The sequence below is a fragment of the Taudactylus pleione genome, unplaced genomic scaffold, assembly GCF_031769625.1.
Source record: "Taudactylus pleione unplaced genomic scaffold, aTauple2 ptg000711l, whole genome shotgun sequence".
NCBI lineage: Eukaryota > Metazoa > Chordata > Amphibia > Anura > Myobatrachidae > Taudactylus > Taudactylus pleione.
The window spans coordinates 6,756,251-6,769,493 of record NW_028285113.1 but is presented as its reverse complement, the minus strand read 5'-3'; the positions used below and the strand labels follow the sequence as shown (position 1 = coordinate 6,769,493).

The 13,243-nt window shown below is 42.9% G+C and overlaps 1 protein-coding gene and 1 pseudogene across 1 annotated transcript in view; one reads left to right on the top strand and one right to left on the bottom strand.

Moving 5' to 3' along the window:
* MMP20 (matrix metallopeptidase 20) overlaps positions 1 to 11,768 on the top strand; it is a 59,468-nt gene extending 47,700 nt beyond the window's left edge. The window contains exons 7-10 of the mRNA XM_088456696.1: positions 2,248 to 2,381; positions 4,054 to 4,210; positions 9,810 to 9,913; positions 11,668 to 11,768. Of these exons, the coding sequence (XP_088312822.1) occupies positions 2,248 to 2,381; positions 4,054 to 4,210; positions 9,810 to 9,913; positions 11,668 to 11,768 (496 nt within the window). The remainder of the gene's footprint in view (positions 1 to 2,247; positions 2,382 to 4,053; positions 4,211 to 9,809; positions 9,914 to 11,667) is intronic.
* Positions 11,769 to 12,882: 1,114 nt separating this feature from the next.
* LOC148477465 (5S ribosomal RNA) lies at positions 12,883 to 13,001 on the bottom strand (annotated as a pseudogene).
* Positions 13,002 to 13,243: the final 242 nt, after the last annotated feature.

Sequence of the window (13,243 nt, the reverse complement as noted above, 5' to 3'; positions counted from 1 at the left end):
AACCTCGGGGCCTGGGACAGGGGTACCTTTTCTACCCCCCTGTCTTCGGGCCTGGATGTATGTAACAGAATGTGGAGACAGGACATAGACCGTTCTGAGTCAAGTATGATGACTAAGCATCAAGCTTGGTGATTTACCCTGAATAGGGAATAAAAATTGGTCAATTACTCAATTAGTGAGGAAATTACATCAACAAATAAACTAAATCATCAGCCTAGTGCACTAAGGTAATTGTTTGGGAAAATAAATAAATAACAGAGGTATAAACCAAACTGCAAATTGATTCAAGGCAGGTTCCCTCGCTGTTCTCCGATGGCTAACACTATCTCAGATACGTTAGCTTGGGTTGCCCACGTGAAAATATGTTTTATTATTAAAATAAAGCATTTTTAAGTGATTTTTTTTTTTAAATATATTTTTTTAATTTGTAACATTTTTTTCATTGCCAACCTTTTTTTTCCCTCCATAGACATAGAAACTGGAACTGTAAGTTTGAGTATGTGCTTCTAGTTCCAGCTGGTAAGCCTTATAATAACACATGTAACTCCTAACTAGCCTGGCAAGCGGCATTACCTCTCTTACTGCTGCTGTATCAGCGGGGAGCTAAATTAGCTTTTTGATAAATTAGTCCAAAAAGGTTTTGTATAACCGCAACGGGTAGCAACAGAAAATATGTCCTTTGGGACAATTTGGTAAATAGGCCCCTTAATGCTAAATGTCATTCTGTAAATAGAACTCCAAATGCAGGTAATATATAGTTGGTGCAACGGATTGTGAAGACATCACTGCTGTGTTTTGGGGATACAAGGTTCCCTTCTTAATACTGAATTAAATCCACAGAAAATATCTTAATATATGCAATTTACATTACTTCGTTGCTCCAAGTATCTCCAAGTCTCCAATTCTTAAAGTTTCTTCATCACAGAACAGCCAACACAAACAGCTAATATGTATTTTGTCTAAATCTGATGGATAGTGGGGTATATTTTTCTAAAGTGCCGGTTTATAGAAGAGGAGTTGTTGCCCATAGCAACCAGTCAGATTCTATCTATAAGTTGAGTCTGCCTGGTTGCTATGGGCAACACCTCCACTTCTATAAACCCGCCCTTTAGTAAATATACCCAAGAGTTTTTATGGTAATATTGTGGCCTTTGGGCATCCTATAGAGATGCCCGCCGGCTGCAGGGCGATTTCCACCAATGTGCGCAAATAGATGCACTATCAGCGCACCATTGGCCAGACCATAGCACCTGCCTATCACAGGAGCAGAAGGTCCAACTGACCATGGCCACCAGTGTCAGTATAACTGCTCCTATATAGACACGCCTATGACATGCCCTGGTTGGTAGCTACCCCCCCATCCCCAGTTACCACCCACAAATGCCCATTTAAATTGCATGGATCCCTATTCAATTTCGATCTGCGTCTATGTGCAGTAACCCTGCGTCCACCTATGGATCACGCTCAGTGTTTTTGTAATTACAAATGACACAATACTGTATATGTTAAATGGTATGCAGTCGGGAAGCCAGCGGACGGTCCTAATCCCGACAGCCGGCTTCCCGACTGTCATATCCCGGCAAGTGTCTAAAGACAGGCGTCGACATGCCGACGCCTGTCATTAGACATACGCCAGGAGCCCGAAGCCCGGCATCCCGATCGAAGGGACGCCGGGCGCCGAGCGCGGATAGCCGCGGGGAGGGTAGGGTTAGGTTTAGGGTTCCCGGGGGGGACTTAGGCTTAGGCACACCCCCCCCCGGGAGGTTAGGTTTAGGCTAGGGGAAGGGAGGGCTAGCATTAGGCACCCCCAGGGGGGGAATTAGGGTTAGGCACCCCCTGGGGGACTTAGGTTTAGGCAGCGGGGGAAGGGGGGGTTAGGTTTAGGCACAGAGGGGGGGTTAGGCACTGGAGGGGGAGGTTATGGTTAGGCACCCCTAAGGGAGAGTTAAGGTTAGAAATAGGTTAGTATATACAGTACTTACCTTGGACGATCAGGATTTCCTCCTCTGCCGTGATGCCGCTGTCGGGATTCCAACCGCCGGGCATGGGTCTGGCGGTAAATCATACCGATTCCAGTTAAATATAGCAGTCAGGCTTTACACTGGAAATTCATAATTCTTCCGAATAAATGTAACAAATGACAGATCTGCATGTGAAATGTTACTTCCCAAATTTATAATGTAGTCTTTCCCTCCCAGTAATTCTGTGCTTTACATATAAATTGTTTTCCGTTTTCTTTGTTCAAAGGTCTTTCTGGAGAAGGCATACCTATCCTGCTAATATTAGACCCTACCCTATAGCAAGTTCCTTTCCACAGCTTATGTCAAATGTAGACGCTGCTTACGAGGTTCCTGAAAAAGGAACTGCATATTTTTTTAAAGGTAAGCCAGACCAGGCCAGTTATTATTACTTTTCTTACACGTCGAGTCTCCCATATCCAAATATTCTGAAATACAGAATATTTTTAGCATGAATGAGATAGTGAAACCTTTGCTTCTTGATGGTTCAATGTACACAAACTTTGTTTACGGCACCAAATTATTAAAAATATTGTATAAAATTACCTTCAGGCTGTGTGTATAAGGTGTATATGAAAAATAAATTAATTTCATGTATGTACACAAACTTTGTTTGACCCACAAAATTATTAAAAATACTGTATAAAATTACTTGTAGGCTGCATGTATAAGGTGTATATAACACATAAATGCATTCTGTGTTTAGATTTGGGTCCCATTCCCAAGATATTTCATTACGGTATGCAACTATTCCAAAATACGGAATATTCCGATATCCAAAATACCCCTGGTCCCAAGCAGTTTGGATAAGGGAGACTCAACCTGTATTACAATTTTAAGTAGGTTCATTTACAGAATTCAGGCACAGTTTCCCTCCCTAGTCAAGTTTAATATCTTATTTTAGGTGCCTGGGACTAAAGGGCCTATTATCAAATAATATTTGTGGGATACTCCCTGAAAACAGCTGTTTCGGGGGGATACCTGCAAATATTAAGGAGGGTAACCAATTTGGCCGGATAACCCGTTTTTCAATATTCAAAATATTTTAATTAGCTTAATTTGACCAATAATGACGTGTCATTTCTGGAGTGCAAAAGTAAAAAGTGTTGGAAAATAGGTTTAAGTAGTGGGACAGGTATATGGGTGTGCGGTATGGATGGGACAGGTGTTTCAAACATTGCAGGTGTATTTTAAAAATTTTTAAAAAATGGCCTATAATGACACAAAAATATACTTACATCTATTTTAATGTACCCCTAATTTAACTACAGGATTTATTTTGGCCACAAAATATTGCTTTCTATCATTTTCTCACTTTTAGAGAATAATGCACATAACAGACATTTGACACAATTCAAGAACCCCAAACCCTTGGATTAGGGCCACTAACACACTTCTATACCATTACCCTACCTTAGTTTACCTTTTCTGGGGGGTACAGACTGATTTCCCCATTTTCACCTCTACTTATCGCCTGTCATCCATGCAAGAATTATCGTGCGAATTGGTTATCTCCGATTTTTCAATAGGATAGCCCGATAAACGGGAGCATGCAAACATACGATAAGCGGCAAAAGTTTCCTCCAGAGAGCATCCATACTTTTAAAGTAAATGTTTTTCCATGTTCATTTCGAAACAGTAAAGTGTCTGGGCCAAAAACGTTCAATTTGTTACTCAATAATACTGTACATCATTATTGTAGGATTTTGGTGTCCCTCACTGAGTAGTTTCCAATACTTACCCCACAACATGACCCAATGTTCTTCTGATGTTTCAGTTGAATTAGTCTTGGTCAAACTTAAAAAGAGGATCTCAACTTGAATCAAATTTAACGTCCATTTATTCAGCCCAAGTTACTGTCCTTCGAAAACAAGTGGGCAAAGTTTGAGCTGAGTATTGTGGTGGGGTGAAACCGGTCATAGTAAGTCTGCATCAGTACTTAATGATAAATATAAAAAACACACATATACAACAGGATGTTCTCTTCAAATGATGTAACCAGCAGAGTCACAGAATGATTTCATGTCTTCAACAGGTCCCCATTACTGGGCCACAAGAGGTCTTCAGATTCGAGGACCCCCTCGGCCTATTCATGACTTTGGGTTTCCAAATACTGTGCAAGCAGTCGATGCTGCTGTCTACTTGAAGAGTTCTATGAAAACATTATTCTTTGTTGGGGAAGATTTTTACAGGTAGATAATATAATTATAATAGTGATTGAAGACATATTTCAACATTGATTAATATGGATTCTTGTAAACTTTTTTTTGTGAAACTTAAAAGAAAACCAAAGCACTTATTGTGACAATAAGTAGTATCCCAATAGCTGATAGAAAAAAGAAACAGACAGTACTAGTTAATATTTGTGGTCATAGAGGTGACTAGAGCTTGACTATATAATCCGCTTCCTGGTATTGGGACTTGATCAAGCAAATGCCGCCCCTGTACCCAGGGTCGTATTTATAATGGGTGCAGGGTGTGCCTGCACCCATATTATACTTACCTCTCTGGAGTCCCACACTGGTGCCGGTGTCTGCACTGTAAAAAACAGCTGGAAAATGGCCACCGCATACATTTTCCCGTCATTTGTGCATGCGCAGTACAGGGAAAATGGCTACTGTGGCCATTTTCCCGGTGACCTGTGCATGCGCTATAGACTCTGGGCACACTCTAGTGTATATGGGGGACAGGTGACATAGGGGTCCCCCGTATTCTGTGCAACCAGCACTGGGCTCTGATCCGGAGTTGGTTCTGGAAATACAGGGGGGAAAAATGTGTAGGGTCCCCCTGTATTTTCCAGGACCAGCACCAGACTTTTTCTAGCAGGGGGCTGATGCCACAGCCACGGGAGCCCTTTCACCGGGCTCCCTAGCCAAAGCATCAACCCTGACCCCTAGTCAGCCCAGGCCGGGGATCCCTGGGGAGCTGGGGAACCCCCCAATAAAGGGGTCCCCCTCTCCAGGGTACCCAAGGCCTATACTGATAGCCCTGTGCTATCCCCGGTACCCTTGGGCGATAGGTACCGGGTTGATTATGTAGTGTATATCAAATAACCACAAGTACCAGCATTCGAGGCATTACAGGTCCGCTGGTATCTGTAGTTCCACTGCAAAAGCAATATTAAAACAAACACAGGACACAAACACCGTATAAAGTATAAGTTTATTAAACATACATGCACTCATACATATATACACATTTACACACACATGTACACATACACACCTATGTATCCCTGTAGCCATCGGTCCTATTCTCCAGTAGTTTATCCATAGGGTACCTGTGAAAAAGTATCCATACTCACTGGCTCCTATGCGAAGTTCGGGTCCTATTCGGTCCAAAGAAGGCATCCCCGGGCTTGGCAAAATAAAAAAATGAAAAGTATGGAGCCACGTACTTAAGTACCGTTCCATAAGAACAGTACTTCCCGAATGAGAGCTTAGCAGCGGGATTTCACCATGGAAACCCCGCTGCTGAATGTTCATTGGCTGAGAGAGGCGAGCCTTCCGCCTGTCAGCCAATAAACAGTTCCCACCATTGCAGTCAATGGTGGGAGCCGTTCATTGGCTGAGAGAGGAGGGGGCTGACCTCCCAGCCAATGAACGCTCAGACACAGCACTACAAAAGGGTAATGTTTCATCTGAGCTCTTCGTTCAGGACGTATCAACCATCGTGGTTGGTACCTAAATGTGTGGATCGGATTTTTTTATTTTTTTGTTTTACCAAGACCAAGGATGCCTACAGGGAGAAGAGGACCAGTCCAGGTAATGTTAATGAGTATGTGTAAGTGTGTATGTACAATGTTTTCACTTCTTTTTTTACACTTTTTTTACGGGTTGATAATGTATAAACATTATCAACCCGGCACCCACCGCCCAGAGGTGCCGGGGATAGCCTCGGGCTATCAGCCTGGGCTGTGGTGCCCTGGAGGAGGGGACCACTTTATTGTAGCATCCGCAGCTCCCCAGGGATCCCCGGCCTGGGCTGACTAACAGAAAGTAGAAAAAGTCTGGTGCTGGTTATGGAAAATACAGGAGGACCCTATGCATTTTTTACCCCTGTATTTCCAGAACCAGGACTGGATCAGAGCCCAATGCTGGTTGTGCAGAATACGGGGGACCCCTACATCGTTTGTCCCCCATATTTTGGCAACCAGTGCTGGTTCTGACTAGCCCAGTGCTGGTTGTGCTTACATAAGGGGAACCGTTTGTCCCCCGTATGTTGCGCAACCAGCACTGGGTCGCTAAAAGCCCGGGGCTGGTTGCTCTTTGGGGGGGTACGCTGTTTTTTTTTAAAAACACTTTTTTTATATTTTGTTTTCACAGATGCACGGGTGGTTCTCACTGAACCAGCATCTGATCAAACGATACGTTTTAAGAGCGCGCATCTGATCATATCCTACCTTAAAAACAACACGATTTTTACACGATTCATCATACGACGCGTCGCAAATTGGGCAATCGGTCCAAAATCACACTAGTGTATGGCTAGCATAAAAATGTAGACGTAAAACAAAAGTTGCTGGTCCTGCCACTGTGTACCATTACATAAAAATGCGGATTATGTATATTACTCTAATGTAATGTATATATGTAGAAGATGGAACTCAGTTGACAAGTCTATCGCTCGGGTGCTTTGCAAATGGTGGCTGTTACTGACGCAGAAAGAAAAAAAAAGCAGAAAAAAAGACATTTCTAATACTAGGCAGTAATCAGCTGAAGATGGGCGACCTAGATAAATTAGCTTTCCTGTTGAGTGCAAGCTATTCTCTAAAATCAGCCATTTTACTCCAAACAAGGCCTGAGACCACATTGACTTTCTTCAATGGCTTTTTATTTGCTTATTACATAGTACCTGGCACTTGGTATACACGGTGTTATGTATACTGCTCCCTGAAGACGACAGCTTGACATAAAAAGTCAGGGTTTTAGCATATGTTATGCTCTGTCCATGCCTGGCGCCAGCTATATTTCATAATATTATCACATTGTGCCACTAAGATTTTCAAGCTATGTATTTCTCATGTGTTTGAGACATGGTAGATGTGGTGGCCTTTGAGCTCTGTGGTTATGGAGAAGACGGTAAAAGTTGCCGAGGGTAAAAAGAAGATGATATCCAGGCATGGGTACGGGTTACTAAGGCAACAAGGACTCATTACAAGTTGTATGTCAATTACTAATGTCTCACTTTCAGGAATCAGCTTAAATATTCATGTATTCATGCTATATAATCCAGCGTCGTAATAGGGCAACAGTGCGTCCTGTGACGGCCTCGTCTCCTATATCAGTGACGTCGTGATGCCACGCCTGCTCTAGGAAGTAGAGCACTAACCGAGGAGTCCTAAGGACACTCCTGGCAGCTCCACAGGCTGCAGGTTGACTGCCCGGAACACCCCTTGGACACTACGAGCGGCTCTACAGTAGCCTTAATGGCAGCAGGGTGTGAAGGTGCCGCCACCAGGGTTCTGTACGATGGCACTGCTCGCACACTCCTAGTTACGGCCTTGATATAAGCTTGTAATGAAGATTCCTGTGGTCCATGTAAAAGACAGTACTTACTGTACCTAGAGAATTTTAAACAGATGGTTTTTTTACACATTTAACGAGGAATTGTAATATAAATTTTCAAGCATTGGTATTTATTATTTTAATTCCTATTACAAGTCAAAAACTTGGTTGAAGAATTTATTGCAAAAGATAAAGAAACACATGAAACTTCTCATGCTTCCACCATTTCCGATTATGATTAATAAACACCTGCAGGATGGATATTACAGAATAATAGTTAGTCACCATGTGATTCAGTGTGTGGGAGGATTTGTTTGCAGAATATATATATAAATGTAGGAATAAAAACGTAAAAGCATCAGCACCCCAAGAATTGCATAGCAAACCCGTATTGAATGTTCCTATACATTTATTTAAAAATTAAATCTATTTAAATTATAATATTAGACATTATGAACACTGATATTAGGTATTTTACAAGTATACAATGTCTTCACCAGAATGCTGACATGGTCTAAACAGGAGATCGACATGACACGCAACATTCACAATGTCGACAAAAACAGAATGTTGACATGACATAATGTTGACATTGTAAGTGTCGACAGCCAATTTTAGAGTTAGTTTTAGGGTTAGGCTGCTGTTAGGGTTAGTTTTAGGATTAGGGTTAGTTAAGACCCCCGTGGAAAACCGCAAGGTCAACATGTCAACTGTCCACATCAATATTAACAATCGGCCTGATTCAGAGCCGCTCGTAAGCGGCCGCTCGTTCGTTCTGACCGATATTCGCTCATCTGCGCATGCGTACGGATTGTAATATGCATGCGCGAACCAGTCAGTGCGGCCGAAAATCGTTTGTTCGCTATATAGCGAATGCCTGCTACTTTGAGTGACAGGATGAGGCGTATGTGGGTGGTAACAGGGGAAGGGGCTTGAAAACGGGGAGTGGAGATCAGAACCCAGGCGTGCTTAAAGGTCAAAACGGGAGTTTTAAGGGTGTGCATAATTAAAACAGCAGCGTCATTGCCCACGTCACCTGGTTGTTTTATAGTCAGAACTGCTCGCAATATAGTGGTAGGAAAAACCAACCACAAGAATAGCGAGCAGTTCATACGCTGGTCGATGTACTCGATTAATCTAATAAATAGCGGACATGACGTATGGTGCGAGCGGCCAGGGGGCGTCTTTTTCAAAATTACAACCACAAGTTTTGCTCGCTCGTTCAGACTTAGAGGCGTGAACAGACCGCAATGAGCGAACGGTTCATTTGAATAGTGGAGATCCGAACGCAGGCATTCTTAAAGGTCAGCTCTTTAATGGCCCCTAGGGGCAGCGAGTACCATATGATGCAAAACTTACAGCAATGGGCTCCAGAGCAAGGCACAGAAATCGCTGTAGTCAATGATTCCAACGGGAATGATAAAAGTGGACGAGAGGCTTGTTGAATGTGGGTTACAGGGCAAATATTAAAACTGGATGATTGAGTTGGTAATCAAGCACAAAGAAAATATGGTAAGTGGGGCCCATGGTAGTTTTAATCCCCCACAGTATGTGTACAAAAACATCTGCTGTGTTGATGAGGACTGGCTGAAAATGTTGCCAGATGGTGATTGAAATGCATCAACCAACTATACCACTTGTGCCACAGAGGAGCCACTTGTTTGGCTTTCAACTTAAAAAAGGATGGTTAAACTAGATGGAATCAGGCCAAGTGGCCAGATAAACCGTTTTAATATTAGACACTACCTCGGCATTTCAGTCTAAAGGTGGGTACACATTAGACGATATTTCTGCTGATCCGACGGATCGGTCAGATATATTGTCAGTATCGTCTAATGTGATTGCTCTATGTCGGGCCATGCGTGCTCCGGTATGGTTGTCAGTCGCATCATCAGGTCATCCCTACATGTAGCTCAATCTGACTGACGACCCCATGCAGCGGAATGCGGCAGGGGCCGACATATCAGGCAGTCAGGCACCAGATCGTCTAATGTATACCGGCCTCTCGATATATCCGCCCGTGCAGTCGCCCGACGCATCGCTGGGTACACATATAATTTCATGTGTACCCAGCTTAAAGAATGTCCTTTCCATCTCAACTATACTGCACAGGAACCTTTCTCAAATTGTGCTCATTTTATGTAAAGTCTCAGTAGAAATATCATCAGTAGCTTCATGGGTACCCATAGCTCTTTGGTACACTATCTAAGTTCAGTTGGTCTCTGACTGCAATTGTCCTCGTTGTTTGTCAAGTGCCACCAATTTATATTGTCTTCATTCACAGCTATGACGAGGCAAACCGAATCATGGAAAGAGATTACCCGAGAAGCATAGACGATGAGTTTTCTGGGGTGGAAGGAAAAGTGGATGCAGCAGTGGAAGTAAATGGTAATTGACCTAACTAACTAACTACCTAATTACCTGGAACAGTTACATTCACACTTGAATTTTGGGGTCTATTTACTAAACCTTGGATAAAGATAAAGTGAACGGAGATAAAGTACCAGCCAACTAGCTCCTGTCATTTTCAAACATAGTCTGTGACATGGCAGTTAGGAGCCGATTGGTTAGTACTTTATCTCCATCCAAGGCCTAGTAAATAGACCCCTTTGTAAGGTAGCCTGGACATTATGACGTGACGCGAGGTAATGCAGTAGTCGTATGCCACATCCAGCAATTTGCTTACCGTATCTCCGACAGTCAGCTAAAAATATAAAACCTTTCCCTGTAGGGTTAGATAAATGTCTCTAAAGGCAGCATTTCAGTGACCAGAATAATGTTCATATGTTTTTGTGATGTGTCAGTTGCACAATGAAAATATTATTTTGCTGGTAATATAGTAACTATATAATATAAGTATCAGCAGCCCTGTTGTTGGAGCCTAGAATGGGAGTGGCCTATCAGAAAAGGGGAACAATAAGCGCTTGACGCTTGGTGGATCATGGGCGTGGCTTGGGTGGATTGGGGCAGGGCTTATTTTATATGGGTTTTCTCATTTACATTTTTGTGTACTTTGTAAGGCGCTGCGGAGCACTTGTGGCGCCATATAAATGAAGGATAATAATAATACCGTATATACTACTCTACCATACCTCCCAACGTTTAAGTCCTGGCAGGAGGGACAGTTGCGTGTGCCATAGACGTGCGCCCAAAAATAGTGGGTGTGGCCTATCAACAAGGGCCGTGGCCTCACGGGAAATGCCGCACCCTTGAGCCACGCTCCCCTTTTTGTCATGCTAGGTGCTTGCCCAGCACACCAGGAGCTGCCGGACATCCCCCAAGCCTCTTCAAGAGCCGGCACTGTGTATATGGATGGCAGGCACGCGTCATCCATTCACCGCTGCTCAGCTATGCAGGGCAACGGTGTTAGCGGGTCCTCCCCAAATTCCCCCTGCCCGCGGGACACTGTGGCCCGCAGGTGGGACAGCGGGACAGTGCCTCGAAAACGGGACTGTCCCGCTGAAATCGGGACAGTTGGGAGGTATGCTCTACATACAGTAGAAGGCCCTAGAAAGGTCTAGTAGTTACTCTACTCTCGCATTTTACCTTACAATGATAACCTTGCAGTACTTGCAGACAGGAGGTGACCTAGACATCAATAGGTCACTCTGAGCCTTACCGCAGAAGCTGGTATACTTAAATAATTAACCAGGAGCAATTTTCACTAAACTTATTAACCAGGAAACTACAAGTTCTTTTTAACTACACAAATAAATCTATTGAATAACCTGGATGTGTGAGACTTGTTCCCATCGTTAGCCCCATAACAGCCACTGTATGTCATCACCTAAATAATAGATTGTTCTACAATGACTACTGGTGTGTGACTAATGTAATCACACCCCCCCTCACTGATTTAGTTATTTAGGTATTTAGAACAAAGTCTAAGCTACTGAGTTCTTTTGTTTTCTCTACATGTTCCATTTGTTACCCCATGAACATGGCATCAATGATCTCTTCTGTGCCAGCAAGTCTGAGCTGGAAGGGTGTTAAAAATGAAAACACATTAGCTACATGAATCTTTAATTAATGAAAATATTAAAGAGGAAAAAATGAGCCATTGTTGTTGTTATTAATAAGCGGTACGGACATTGGGGATGCAGTCTTTCAGGTTCATAAACAATTGTTTTTATCCTTTTTAGGATACATTTATTTCTTTTCCGGGCCACAGGCTTACAAGTACGACATGGAGAAAGAAGATGTGGTTAACGTTGTGAAATCGGGCTCCTGGATTGGCTGTTGAGGCATATATAACTGTACCAGAGTTATTACAAAAACTATCTGTGCGGAGATGCGAAATTGTGTGAAATATTGCATCACAATGTCTGGCCACATAGAAGTGTGAACATAACTCAGTACCTGGCATATTGCAGCAATACTTACTTGAGAGAGAGGAGGGTACTGCACAGGACCAAAACAAATACTCAAAGATTACATACCAACAATTTTATATCCATTTATAATTACTCATCAGTCATCGTTGGTGGTGCTCCCAAAGCCCAAAATGTGCCACAGAACACAGAAAAAAAGAGAAAAAGAAGGGCTCGTTGCTGGGCACTCTGATGGTGAATATCAACGTTAACTTCCCAAATGTAAAATGTAACTTTTAATAAATGTAGTTAAAGTGTGAAAAACACCCCCTTATTGTGCAAAATTATGTAATAAAGATAAAAAATAACTATGTATGTCTCCTAATGTATGATATGGCGAAAATATTGCATGACTATGAAGGGTTATACCCCTTTTACACCAGAGCAAAAACCTGGGTTATTGCTGGGTCTACCCGGGTCGCAGCTCAGTGTAAAAGGGTCCCTGAAAAATAACCTGGGTCAAGTGACCCTGCAATCCAACCCAGGTAGCTACCAGGGTTGGACCCAGGTAATGGTGCAGTGTAAACAGCGCAACCCGGGTTATCTGACCTGGATCATGCCTAAAATGAGCGGATTGGTGGTTGTGGAGCAGTCACCTCCCACTTTTTATGACCTCACAGGTTTAGCAGGGCAGACCTGAGTTCAGTGTGAACAGGGCTAACCTGGGAGTAACCCAGATCAAAGGTGCAGTGTAAATGGGTCTGACCAGGGTTGGAACCATGTCCAAAAACCCAGGTCGGACCTGGGTTTTTGGTGGAAAAGAGGTATAAGTGATCCCCTATGCCACTATATTAATGATAGGATATCATATCAATGATGATACGTAGAGAGACAGGTACCCTAATAACCCTGATCATAGGTCAGATAAAAGGTAATTTACTGACTTTCCAAACCACTAGATGTGTGGGAATGCAATTATGCAAACACTGTGCTGCATTAACACTCTGCTGTGTTACTATTCTGTCCCAATCCACCTCCTATGTTTTTTCCCTACAGCACCTGGTATTCCCAGGTGGTCTCCCATCCAGGTACTGGCCAGGCCCATTACTGCATAGCTTCCATGATCAGACGAGATTTGGCATATCCAGTATGGTATGGTTGTAGGTACTGTATATGCGCCCAAATGGGGGAGTATGAAATGCCCGCGTATACACAATGCAAAAGTGTTTGTAAGACTAACTTATGTGAGGAGACCACTTTATTAAATAATGCACAATTTCATCAAAAGTATTGCATAGGTGTACTTTAATTGTTCAAAAATAAATCATCACACATATTATCATTTATTACATTCCAGCGCAAGCATGCACTTCTTGGCTGGTTTCAGAAATTGATCATTTCGTTGTAT